We start from the raw sequence: 12638 nt of genomic DNA on the forward strand, positions 1-12638 counted from the left end.
GGCTCGGCAGGTACTCATCTTCCTGCAATGTACCTGCACCTAGAGGTCGACAGTCAATTTGATGCAGTAAGTTTCATGAAACGGACAGTTCCAGAATGCACCATGTCCTGCCAACCGGAAGCCAGCTGCTCTGAAAGTACGACCACCTTCTGAAAACCACCGTGTTGTGCCCCCAGCGGCCCTACTGTCGGCACGAGAACATCGTGTGTGGGACCCCAGCATGTCTCAAACAGCGGCCACCCTCGTGGGCAAGGCGCTTCTGAAACAAAACACCAGCGAACAGAACTTAATGGCTTAAAGGAAAACCACGGGCTTCTCGTGTGGCTGTGCCGCGGTCAGGAAGACTGGAGCCCTGGGACCCCCGGGGCCCCCGGGTGTCATCACCACCTCTACTCAGGGCCGTAGTTCCAGTTGCAAAAAGGGGGCTTGGGGAGGCGCCCCGCAAAGGCCCCCCCGGCCTTGCACATCCTATGTTTTACGCCGTCAGACCAAGTCTCGGGTCCAAAGACCAAATCCCAAATTTAGGGCCCAGTCCCAACTGCGGACACACCCGTCCGTGGAGACAAAGAAGCAACCCAGTGGTCTCTGTCCCAACAAAAAGCTACAGTTGCCCGTCTACTTCTCCATGGCAGTAGCATCTCTGGGGCACAGCCAGATCGCTGCTTCTCGTATGATTGTTAATAAACTATGCTGATAACAGCTCCCCTATTACTCAGCTGCCCCGCTGCAGGCCAGCCAGGAATTACACCTGGCACTCGAGACACGCGTCCTCATTGACCCTTGCGACAACCCTGCTTGGGAAGTAGCACTGTCCCCACTTTGAGACAAGGACCCACACAACCTGACCTTATCTTACCTGGGGGCTAAGGACCGCTCAACCTTGAACTAAAAAAGAAAAAAAAAATCCCCCATGGATGTACTTCCTTCTGCTGCACTTTAACAAGACCAACACAGGTGCCTAGCCAAAAAAAAAAAAAAGCAAAGCGCAGCCCATCTGAGGCTTCAGGGACGCCCGCTGGTGGCAGTCAGAGGTCATCACCAGAAGAAGCTGCATCAGCGTTTCTCATCACATGCTCGGAAACTACTACCAAACAATAAGTAAGGACCCAAAGGGGGAAAAAAACTTAAGGAAGCGTGTTCGTTCCTTTGGAGAATACAGGCCGTTTCCAAATGAGAAAGATGCCTCCACCTTAAAGTAGAAAACAACAACAACAGTGATAACAGGAAATACTGAAGTAGGCAAGCCAGAGAGCTGCACAGGCCACAGCAGGGATGACAAAGCAGGGGGTGGAGGAGTATCTGCTTCGGGGTCAAGTCCAAACCTCCCGCCTGCCGCCGGCCCAGCTTCTGCACTGCCGAGACCCCTCACTTCACCCAGCCTGCCCCATGCTCCCCAGCCCGGTGCCAGAGGCAGAGACCGGATGCAGACCCAGGCCCCCTCCCAAGTTCCACGACCTTGCACTTCAGGGTAAAATTCCCACTCGTTATCACGAACAGCTGCTAGCCTGCTGGTGGCTCTCTCTGACGTACCATCTCCATTTCCTTTGACTGGAACACATGCCCTGGAGTTACATGACACACCAAACTTTTCATACGCAGGGCACAGTGTTGTCATGTCTCCGCCACATGCTCCAGCGTAGGCGCTAAGATAGTGAGGCCACAAGGGCCCAGAACTGGACTGCAGCTCCTGCCCTTGCCAGCCGTGTGATGTCAACAAGCCACTCAACCTCTCTGGGCTTCAGCCGTCCCCCGGGCCTTCCCTAAAGGGCTGCGTGAACAGTGACCGACTTGGTCCCTGGAGAGCTAGAAGGGGCCTGGTCCAGGGTCAGCATCAGATGGGAAAGCTGTGACTTGTGACGCCCGCACCCCACCTGCTGAGGGCTCACCATGGCCCGAGGGTCACGTCTCATCTCATTTAATCCCGCCAGCGCCACATGCGTGTCGTCTCCCGAGCACCCCACACGCCAGCACTCGGCTGTCTCACGGGCGCTGCACTGTTACCCCATTTTACGGCCTTCGAAGCGCGGAGCGGGGTTTACAACTCCAGTCTACCCAGTTGTAAAGCCGGTGCTTAACCTCTTTCTTACGTGCTTCTCGGAGACAAAAGTGAAAAGCCTTCTTAGCGGGACTCTTCTGCAAGTGAAGTCAAACCCAGAGTCCTATTTCCTGAAAAGCTGTAAATTCCAACAGTGTGGAGAAGGTGAACAGCAGCTGCACCCTCCTCCAGAAAACCGCCTCTGCCCCCAAAGCCCTCCCGTGTCTGCGGCAAGGGCCTTGGAGGGCGAGCCGACACACACCCCGCAAAGGGGCCTCCTCAAGCCCTCCGTGCGTGACCAGGGTGTGCCCGGGACGCCGCCCCGCGGGCAGGGCCCCCCCACGTGCTCAGGCCCCGAGCCGGGCTCGCTGGCGGACCGGACAGCAGCCACGTTTAGGCATCAGCTCGCGCAAGTGGAGCAGAAACGACGGCAAGCCCGCGATTCGGTCCTGAAAAGACAAAGGCGTTGGAGGAAAAACTTGCTAAATCACAGGGCTAATCATCATCGCCAGCAGCTCTAATGAGGCATCATGGGATTTCCAAAGTTATTATCAGAGTCATCGCCTTGAAAAAATTCAAAGTTGATTGAAATCAATTGTACAGTTCCGACAGCAGGTGTTTTAAGAGGCTAACGTATCAGAGCCAACTCCTTGGACTGGCAGAGAAGGCGGCAAAGTCACCGTCAACCTCTACCAGGAGGGACGAACAGCATACGCCCCGAAGAGGGACCAGCGAACAGTGCAAAGGCTCCAGCCCCCCAGGTGCAGGGCAGGGCGTGGCAGGAGTGTCCTGGGGTCACTGATGCAGCCAACACAGTTCTCTTCAAATCAACCCCTTTGCTCTGCTCAGGAGTTTAGATGCACTTTCTCATCTTTGATCTGATTTCATCACTATAACCCGGTGGGGTAGTTTTTACAACTACTACACCCACTTTACAGAGAGGAAACAGAGCTCAAGGAAGCAGAATGACTCGCTCGAGGCCACACAGCCGGAGGCAAAGAGCTGGGATAGGAACCCTGGTGTCCTGACTGTCGGGCCTCTGCTCTTCCAGCTACGCTTTGTCAGACCCTAGAGGCAGGGGGCCGGCTAGAGGCCAGGCAGGGACTGAAACAGAGGGCACCCTCTCCGGGGTCCCAAGCCGTCTGACCTTGGGAAGCTGCCCTTCTCTCACCTGCCCCGCCTGACCCAAGCTGTGAGATGATCACGACAATCAAATAAAAAGACGCGATGGAACAGACCCACCGAAGAATACCAGTGCTGCAGAGAGCAGGGCGCTGGGTGTGCAATGTCTCTGCTTCCCCACAGGTGCAAATGTCACCTCCTGAGAGCAATCCCATGCACCTCATCACAGCACATCACCCCGTCTGCTGCTGGCTGAGCCCCCGAGCTAAACCTCTCCTGCAGAGAGCTCACGGGAGGGGTAACGGTGGATACGCCAGCCTCCCCAACTACATGTGAAACTTTCTGCAAGCAGAGACCAAGCGAAACCACTTCGCAAGGGTAAAGCCTTATAACATGCGATGCCGCGATTACTAACAACAGCATGTCACCCACCGTCACCCCCGCATCCTCCGCCAGGCAGGAGCCCATCATTAAACGTTTGTGGAATTAAACTGCGTTGGTCCCAAGAGATGTCCGGAACACAATGTCAAGGGTCAAAAGCAAGTTTAGGCATAGCGTGCTTAGTAGCGTATCCACTAAGCACGTTTATCCATGTTACAGACGCCGCGTGCGCACAGAGCACATCCTACGATCACACCTCAGAGCCAGCGCTGCTCTCGTCCACGCATAGGACGGGGCAGAAGAGGGGTCACGCTTTATGACTCTCACATCTGCGCTGCGAATTTTCCCCCAAAGAGCAGGTGTTGCTTTCACAATAAAAACTTTGTTAAAAGTCGAATTCTTCCTCAGCTCCTAATGTTTCAGAAATAATAGCAAGAATCACCGCCTTCCTCAGCAAGGTTTTACTTTAGCAGGGGCGTGGTAATTATTTGTCTTATTTCAACAAATCCTTCCTCTCATTTTAGTAATATAATCCTGGACAAACTGTCAACTGACGTCGTATGCACTGCATAGACTTCACGCGTATTTACTGGCACAAGTCAATACACAGTTGACCCTTGAACAACGTGGGTTTGAACTGCGCGGGTCCACTTCTATGCGGGTCCACTTACACACAGGTTTTTTCAGCAGTGCATACTGCAGTCCTATGTGATCCACGGGTGGTTGAATCCACGGATACGGAGGCCCTGCCTTATATGTAGGACCAACTATATACACAGCGTCTGTGCAGAAGGTCGCCACCTCTGACCCCCGCGTTGCTCAAGGGTCAACTGTAATTACTATTTGTTATTATATACTTTATAAATAGAAAAAAAAAACCAAAGTCAACAATAAAAATATAACCTATACATGCAAATATGTTATATACACACACACATTTTTTTCTCTTAAACCAACCGTGCAGCGATGCCCACCGAGTCATCTTCTAGAGGGTTCCAGAAGTGTCCCCCCACTAACTTCTCAGCCTTAAGAAGCTCTGGTGAAGGCAGGAGGGGGAGGGTCCGCACAAGTCCCTGCCCTCACAGCCTGTTATGTGCCGGTCACCCAGGGTCCAGCAGCCTCCTCTCCTCTCCCACGTCACACGCAGGTGTCACCATCCCTGCAAGAGCCTCCTACGCAGGTGACAGGCATCAGGGAGCTCACATGGCCGGGCCAAGCTGGGACTGGGTTCAGGCCTCCTTCACACTTCCCCCTTCTAATCTCCCCTCAGCACCAGAGCCCTGAAAGCCCCCGGCCATTTCCCAGCCCTGGCACAAAACCCAGGCCCTTCACCTGGCATTCGGTGCCTTCCTGGCTCCGGCCCCAGCCTGCCTTCTCTGCTGTCTGTCTGTCTCTCTCCCATGGTTCAACTGCCAGAAACTCGCCAGCACCTGTAGGTTTCCTCAGGCCATCAGCCCTCAGCTGGGCCACCGGCTCCTCCTGTCCACGACCCCAGGCGCCCTTGGGGACCCCCCTCCCCCAGGAAGCTGTCTTCCATCCCCAGGGGCCGCAAGGCGTGGTTTTCACAGAACTTTTCTGGAATTTCCTTGACACGTGGTTACCTACACCTCACTCTCCTGTGAGGTTTCCGAGACCAGGGAGCTTCCAGTCTTATCCATCTCTGCCTGCTCGTTCCAAACATATGATTTTAAGACTCTGTTCACTGCAGGCCTAAAAAGGACGGCTCCCAGGGACTCCAGTTGGGCCCCGCTGCTCACCACCACCGATCGCACACCTATCTTCTTACGGTCACCTGCTCGTTCACCCCATAAGCATCCAGCCCGACAGGGTACTGCTCTCAGATCCCAGGGGGAGGAGTGGAGCAGCGCGGCCCCTGCTCCTCAGGGAGCTTACGGTCCAGCAGAGACGTCGGATGTTCAGGAAAAGGTGAGGATGGATGACGGTAAGATGCTTGCGGTACCCGAGGCCCTGCTGGGGGCCGAGCAGGGGGGCAGGGTCAGCCCCCGCAGAGAGCAGCGGGGAAACCACTGGAAGGTCCCGAGCAAGGGAGCGCCGTGATCCTGTTCAAGTTTTAAGACACTTACTCTGGTGGAGGATGAACCAGAGGGGGCATGAGGAAACGCAGTACACTGTTCACAGGAGCCTAAAGGTGGAAACAAGCCCAGTGCCCACCAGCTGGTGAACGGATGCAAAACGCGGTCTCCCATACAATGGACTATCATTCAGACATAAGAAAGCATCGAGTACTGACACGCGCCACAACTTGGAAGAACCCTGAAACAGTACGCTCAGTGAAAGAAGCGCGTCATATAAGACCACACGTTATATAACTCCATTCACATAGAAGTCCAGAATGAGTAACTCTACAGCGATAAAAAGTAGATTTATAAAGACAGAGAGTAGCTTAGCGGTTGCTTAGGGCCTGGGGGTGGGGTGTGCAGCGGGGATGACACCCAAAGGGTTTCTTTCTGAGATGATGAAAATGTTCTAAAATCGATGGTGGTGATCGGCTGCAAATATCTGTGCACGTACAAAACAATACTTAACTGTAAACTTTAAATGGGTGAAGTATGCGATACGTGAATTATATTTCAATAAAGCTTTCTTTTTTTTTTTAAGTGGATGCAGTGTGGAGGCTACTGTAATCTTCCAGCTAAGAGATGATGCGGGAGGGACCAGAGGGGTGGACAGATGGAGGGGAAGAGGGGCCCCAGGAATATGGCTCAGATCAAAGTGTGGGTCTGGGAGACTCTGGCTGTGGGAGGGGGAGTCAGGGGTCAAGGCCAAGCAGGTGGCAGCAGGCAAAGCCAGGACTAGGCCCCTGCTGTCTCAACCCCATGCTCTTTTCCAGAATATGAAAGGCGGAGCTTGGAGAGACAGCGTTAGTTTTCTCTTTCACATGTAATGGTGCTAGTTTAAGAATGCGATCTTGAACTCTAGATCAGGAAGATTAAAATTTGGCCTCCTGGATGAGAGCAGACTCGGGGGCAGAACTTGGACAATGGCGCATCCTTTTACTGAAGGACTGAAAACAACTGGGGAGCTTTCAGAATAAACCCACCCTGCAATTTTGTTTGGTGGACGCTTCCACTGTGGAATCCCTCTGGTGTCCAAGGTACAATAGCTAGTGAATGACAGTGAAGATGTGATTCAGCGCCTGGGCGAATGCCACATACGTAATACCTTTCAAGAAGACATTTTTATTGCCGCACTTGAGGACATCCCCTCGGAATCCAGAGTCCATCAAGTCGGCGGATGGAGCGGCACACAAGGCCCCAAGTTCACTGGGGCGGAGGCCGGTGCTCTCTCTGCCACGCCAGCTCGGACTGCAGTTGAGACAGGAGGCTCCTCTCACACTCTGTGGGGAAGCTGGACTTGCGTGAAGTTCAGGTCTGAAGACGCCTGCTTCCCGTGGCATCTACATGTTGTGCCGAGAACTCCAAAGAGGGAGGAAAAAAACACAAACCCTCCAGGATTTATGACGGGTCTGTTATTTACACGGATGTGCTTGTTGCTTGACAATTTAGATGAAAATGTTACTGCCTCTCTGCATGTGCTGCAAATTCACGGCATAAAACCACTGGAGCAACTAATGAAGTCTTCACACATCATATCTTGTTAAAGACACGGACGGGGTCCATCTTCCACCGGAATCACAACCCAGTGGTGAGGGGCCGCCACACCTGGGAATGCAGCCTGGCCAAAGTGGGCTGGCCCACAGCTCAGATCTGACCACCTGCCCCACAGCTCTCTTCATTATTTTTTTAAGGAAAAAATATGAACTCTGTTTTCAAATAGCACCGTCCTATGGAAGCTGGTTTCTTGTTTATCCCCTAGTCCACCAATGGTGGGAGAAACGTTGGACACTTACACAGACTTTGTATCTCTCTACTTCTGACCAACAAACAACCCATCTTCTTCTAGGAGTCCTTGATAAACATCTTTAAGCACCTGTCCATGTTTCTAGAAGTAACTAAGTAAAGTCCAGTGCCAAGGGCATGAATGGGAAATTGGTGGCTAGGCACCAAAAGGTATCACTCGCCGCTACTGTACCTCTCACAAATGTGGATAATGGGGTCATCTGTCCGTTTTACTATCAAGCTCATCCTCCTCGTGTGCACCTTTAATTGAAACGTAACCTTTCTATCCCATATTCCAAGCGGGAGCAGGACAAAAAAACCACATCTCCCGAGAGGAAGATGGTGTGAGCTCTTCCCCAAGCACATCACTAAAGGGACACTACCTTTACTCTTCTGTTGCGTTAAAAGCAAACTCTGAAACACTGGCTTTTTAATCCCTGATCCGGCATTTCCGCTCCTCCCGGGCAGGCGCTGGGGTGACTAAGCAGAGCCTACTTCTCCTCTTCGAAGCCCTGGGTGCAGCCCCAATCACCTCCAAGGGCTCATGCATCGACCTTTCCCCAGCCAAGCTGCCAATCTCCACCAAACTCTCCCAAGGAGAGAAAGATAGTAAATGTTAAGTCTGCCCAACTCATTTCGTAGGTGACCTCTGAAGGATTTCACCGCGGAGCGTGGGAGAGACAAGGCAGCTTTATTAACATGCTACACCACAGCCCCAGGCCCTCCCTCCCTCTTTTATGAGCCCTTGCTATATAAAATGCCACAAAGGAAAAAGGAAAAACAACACACTTACAGTTACAAACACAAGTTCCAATGGCCAGGACAAACGCCGGATACTTACCGGATGTTATTTTTAGTCATTTAAAAGAGAAATATTTTTAAAAGGCCAGAGAACAAAAGTTTCTGTTTTTTTCTTTCTTTCTTTTTAAACACACACTCACACACACACAAAAAGATGGAGGTACATTCCGTTCACAAGCATCCTTCTCCGAGTTCAATTTTAAAGGGAAAGGCAGCCTGGAGTAGGACAGTTCCTTCGCCGGGCGGCACCGCAACCTTCAAACATGATTTTCAAATGTTTCTCTCTGCCTCGTCTAAATTCAAGCATTACAGATAATAAATCGCCACTCATTTACTATCATCATAAAAATTTAAACAGCCTTGAAATAGTTGGCTACAATACAGAAATGATCAAACCTAAGCTCCGAAAAGCCACTCCAAACAGTAAAACTACTGCCATGCAGAAGCACACATAAAGAGACATTGTTGCGATAAAAGCTGCCGGATTATTGGATTTTCTCTCTCTCTCTTTTAAATCTTCTACTCCGAGCATAAGAGTCAACAACTTGCCGTTTTACCCAGTGGAAAAAAGGCTTAGTAACCCTCGGCTATCACACTGTACCAGATTTGGTGGTGGATTTTTTTTTTTTAAAGAAAGTATTTGATTTGATTCCATACCGTGATTAAACATCTTTGTGCTCAGCGGAGAAGGGTCTTCCAACCCCTCCCCCTCCAAAAATGGCATCAAAGCAATCAAAATGGTAATGCCGGGCCTGGGTCCCCTCCCCCCGCGAACTCCCCGACTTCGCCGGGGCCGCGCGCCGCCCCCCCACCCTCCGGCGGGAATGGAAGCTTCCACTCCTGAGCGGGGGCGCGGGCCGGGCGGGCGGGCGCGCGCGGCCGGGGAGGGGGGCCGCGGCACCGCCAGAAAGGGGTTAATGCATTCGTCCCAACCCTCCCGTCCAGCCGGGCGCCCCCGACCAGGCGCGGACCCGCGGGAACAGCCATCTTTCTTTCCGCAACCCCCGGCCCCCTCCTCTCCCGCACGCCCCCTCCCACCACTTTTCAACTTTAAAGACTCGAAATGAACACCCGGCCTCCGAGTTCTCCCCCGCCAGTCTCGTCCACGTCTCTCCCCGCACCGCCAATCCCTCCGGGGAGGGGGCTTCTGCACGGGCCGCCCCCGCCGGGAGTTTGGGGAGGAAGAAGGGGGCCAGCTCAGCGGCCGGTGGGGGTCGGGGGCCAGAGCGGGCCAAGTTTGATGCTGACGGCGGCGGCCGGCATTCCGAAGGAAGCGCGATCGATGGCCCCGGGGCGCGGCGGGGCGGGGGCGGGCCCGCGGGGCGGGCGGAGGAAGGGGAGGGGGCAGCGGGGAGGGCGCCGGCGCCCCCGCCCCCGCCAGCCTCGGAGCCCCGAGAGCGCCATTGGCTGTGCCGCTCAAAGTTCTCGGCTCGGGGCGGCTCGGGGAAGGGGCGGGAGTGCGTGTGCCGGCAGGGAGCGCAGGGGGAGGGGCGGAGGGGGAGGGGAGCGAGCGGCGGGGAGGGAGGGGGCGGGGGCGCGCGGCCGGCCGCGCTCCGGCGGCGGCATCTGTTCGTGGTGCTGAAACCCCTACCGCTGAGCTCAGCGCAACTAAGTCACAATGGACAACTTTTCCTCGCCGAGGGGCCGGGAGGGGTCGGCGGCCGTGCCCCCCATCGCAATGAGCTTCTTGCGTGTCCCAGTCTACACCTGATGCCCGGAGACCAAAGTTGGGGCAGAACTGGGGGGGTCCTGGGGGCGCCTTTCTTTTGTTCCCCGGGAGCTGGCGTCAGGTTCCAAGAATAAAAGTGATGCTGGAGAAGTGGAGGGGAGGGGGGCCCAGAGGAACGATTCTTTAAATAAGATTTGCAACGGAACCCAGAAATCGCTTCCAAGTAGTTTGGTGTCCAGGCCCGAATTACCGCCCCCTCTCCCCCCACCCTCACAACAGCGTGAGGCGGGGGACACTGAGCCGGGAGAATTTCCACATTCCAAAAACATGTCCACCAACTCAAAATGGACGCCGGGCTGCTCGCCGCCTTTTAAGTGCAGCTTCTCTCTTTCGGCCACCGCGGGAGCCGCGCTCTCCCCCCTCGGCCTCCAAGAATCCGGCTCTTTCTTTCCAGAAAAGGGGGTGCGGGTAACTTTGAGGGCTGGAGAGACTCCTTTGGGAGTCTGAGCGCGCGGCGCCGAGGCCGGCACTTTTCAGGGTGCTGCCAAAGTGCCCGGCGACCCCTCCTCCCCACCCCGGGCGGGAGGCGGGGGGCAGGCTCCAGCTCGCTTACTTGTTTGTCGCTGAGCGCGGCGATCCGCGGCTGCCTCTCGTGGAGCTGTTTCTTGAGGTCGCCGTTCTGCGGAAACACGGAGGAGCGGGCTCAGGCCGGCCGCCCCGGGCGTCAAGTGCGCCCGGAGCCCCGCGGGCCGCAGCCCCCGGCCCGGGCCGCCAGCCGCGCGCCCCAAGTTCCCCCGGCCGCGTCCCGCACGCGCGGCGGTCGGGCAGTGCCGCACGGGGCCGCTTACCTGTGGCTGCCGCCGCATCTGGGCAGCTCGCGGGGCGGGGCGGGGGCCGTGGCCACCCGGCGGCGCGGCCCGAGCCGTGCAAGTTTGCAGGCCGGGGTACGTGTGCGAGTGAGTGTGAGTGTGTGCCGGGGGAGGGGGGAGGAACAAAGAGCCAAGTAAACACGGCGAGTCCGTGTCGAGCAAAGCTCATAAATATTCAAGTCGCGTCCTAATCTCCCCAACACACACACGCGCACGCCGCAATACCGCTCGGGCTCCGGCCGCCACGCCGCTGCTCGCCCGAGCAACAATCGCCAAAACTACTTTTGCAAACTGTGCAGGATTGCACCGGGGGATGGGGGCCGGAGGGGGTCGGCGCACACACTCTCACACGCACCCCGGGCAGGCGCACCAAGGGGTCCCCTCCCGGGACCCCTGTCCTGCAGACCCTGCTCGAGAAAGAGAAAACTCCAGGCTCGGGTCCCAAGGGCCCTCGACCCCCAAACTGTGCAGGATTGTACGAAAGGAGGGGGCAGAGGGGAAGCCCAAAGCGGGGTCCGTTCATGTACATACTCCCCCCGCCCCTGGGGCAGGCTCAAGGAGGGGCCCCTCCGAGCCCCTCCAGCCCTGAACACCCTGCGACGGGGAAGAGGACGCGGGTCTCCGGTGCCTGGAGCCCCGACCCCAGGCCCGCAGCCCCCGACCGCCTACCTGGTGGCGCGCGAGTTCCACGGCGAGCGCCTCGGGCCGGCTCTGCAGCTCCATCCCGGCAACTTGGGCAGCACTTTGCGCTCACTTTGGCCCCGGCTCCGGGGAAGTTGCGCGGCTCCGCGGGGGCTGGAGCGGACGGGGGCCGACCGGGTCTCCGAGGAGGGGGGGACACGAGCCCCCTCCCCCACGGCCAAAAGGGAGGCGGGTTCTGGCGAGGGGGAAGAAAGGCGGCCGGGCGCCGCGGCGCCGAGCCCGCGGCCGCCCCAACTCCTCAGGCTGCCCGGCAAGTTGCGCCGGGTCCCCAGGCTGCCGGCGCGGCCCGGCGCATGGCCCCCCGGCGCCGGGAGCCCCGCGCAGCCCCGCGCGCGCCCGCCCCACCGCCGCCGCCGCCGCCCGCGAGAGCCGCCAGCCAGCAGGGACTATATTTCCTGCGGAGCGCGCGCCTGGATCTCGCTGGGCCTCGGCAAAGTTGTGCCTCGGCACGATGCTAATTCGGCAGTGCCCGGATGGAGCGGGCCGGGGCGGCGGGGGGCGGTGCCGGAGCCCGCCGCCCGCCCCGCCCCCGCCCCGCCCGCGCGTGCGCACTGCCGCCCCGCCGCGGCCCGGCGCCTGGAGCGCAGAACAAAAGTGGCGGCGCGGAAGGGCGCAAACTCCCGAGCCCGCGGCTTGGGGCGCCAGCCCCCGGACCGCTCGCGCCGGCCGCTCCTCCTCTTTTCTGCCCCCGCCCCCAGCCAAACCCGAGGAAAACCTTGGACGCCCAGCTTGAGGCCGGGGTTGGAGATACTTTCCGGTGGGAGGGGAAATGTCCACTTTTCCATTTCTGTTCTCCTCTGGCTCTCGCCGATCCCTCTTTCCCGCTGCTCCCTCTTTCTCTCTCTCCGTCCGCCTCCCTCCCCTACTGCCTCCAGTGCACTGGCGCTGCGACTTGGGAGATTAAATTACTCATGTCGCCAGATTCCGCCACCGCCTGATGGCCACCGTGTTATTTAAACAGTATGAAAATTGATCTCTTGACTGTTCCTTTAATGATTTTTCTTTACACTCACAATTAAACTCTCAACAGATGTCATTGGACTTTTTAAGACTTGTTAAAAATCGTAAACGTGCCCGGTCAATGTGACATTAAACAATTATAACTACAGATGCCGAGATCGCATTTCAAAACTCCCAGCCCCGCAGCCAGGAGGTTAATGTCTCCGAGTCGATAAGCATCGTGGAGTTACCATCTTTAC

At 56.7% G+C, this 12638-nt stretch overlaps 1 protein-coding gene across 3 annotated transcripts in view; it reads right to left on the reverse strand.

Annotated features, from left to right (window-relative positions):
• Window positions 1–11890, reverse strand: part of PHF21B (PHD finger protein 21B) — a 97460-nt gene extending 85570 nt beyond the window's left edge. Inside the window, exons 1-2 of one of the 3 annotated variants that reach the window (XM_049694339.1) lie at window positions 11407–11890; window positions 10482–10547 (exon numbers count right to left, since the gene is read on the reverse strand). In XM_049694339.1, the coding sequence (XP_049550296.1) occupies window positions 10482–10547; window positions 11407–11460 (120 nt within the window). In that variant the 5' untranslated portion in view covers window positions 11461–11890. Of the gene's footprint in view, window positions 1–10481; window positions 10548–10716; window positions 10828–11406 lie in introns of those variants that run through there. The other 2 variants (XM_004279579.3, XM_049694338.1) reach the window with 2 other exon arrangements.
• Window positions 11891–12638: the final 748 nt, after the last annotated feature.

Source organism: Orcinus orca, chromosome 11 (assembly GCF_937001465.1).
Source record: "Orcinus orca chromosome 11, mOrcOrc1.1, whole genome shotgun sequence".
NCBI classification, from domain to species: Eukaryota; Metazoa; Chordata; class Mammalia; order Artiodactyla; family Delphinidae; genus Orcinus; species Orcinus orca.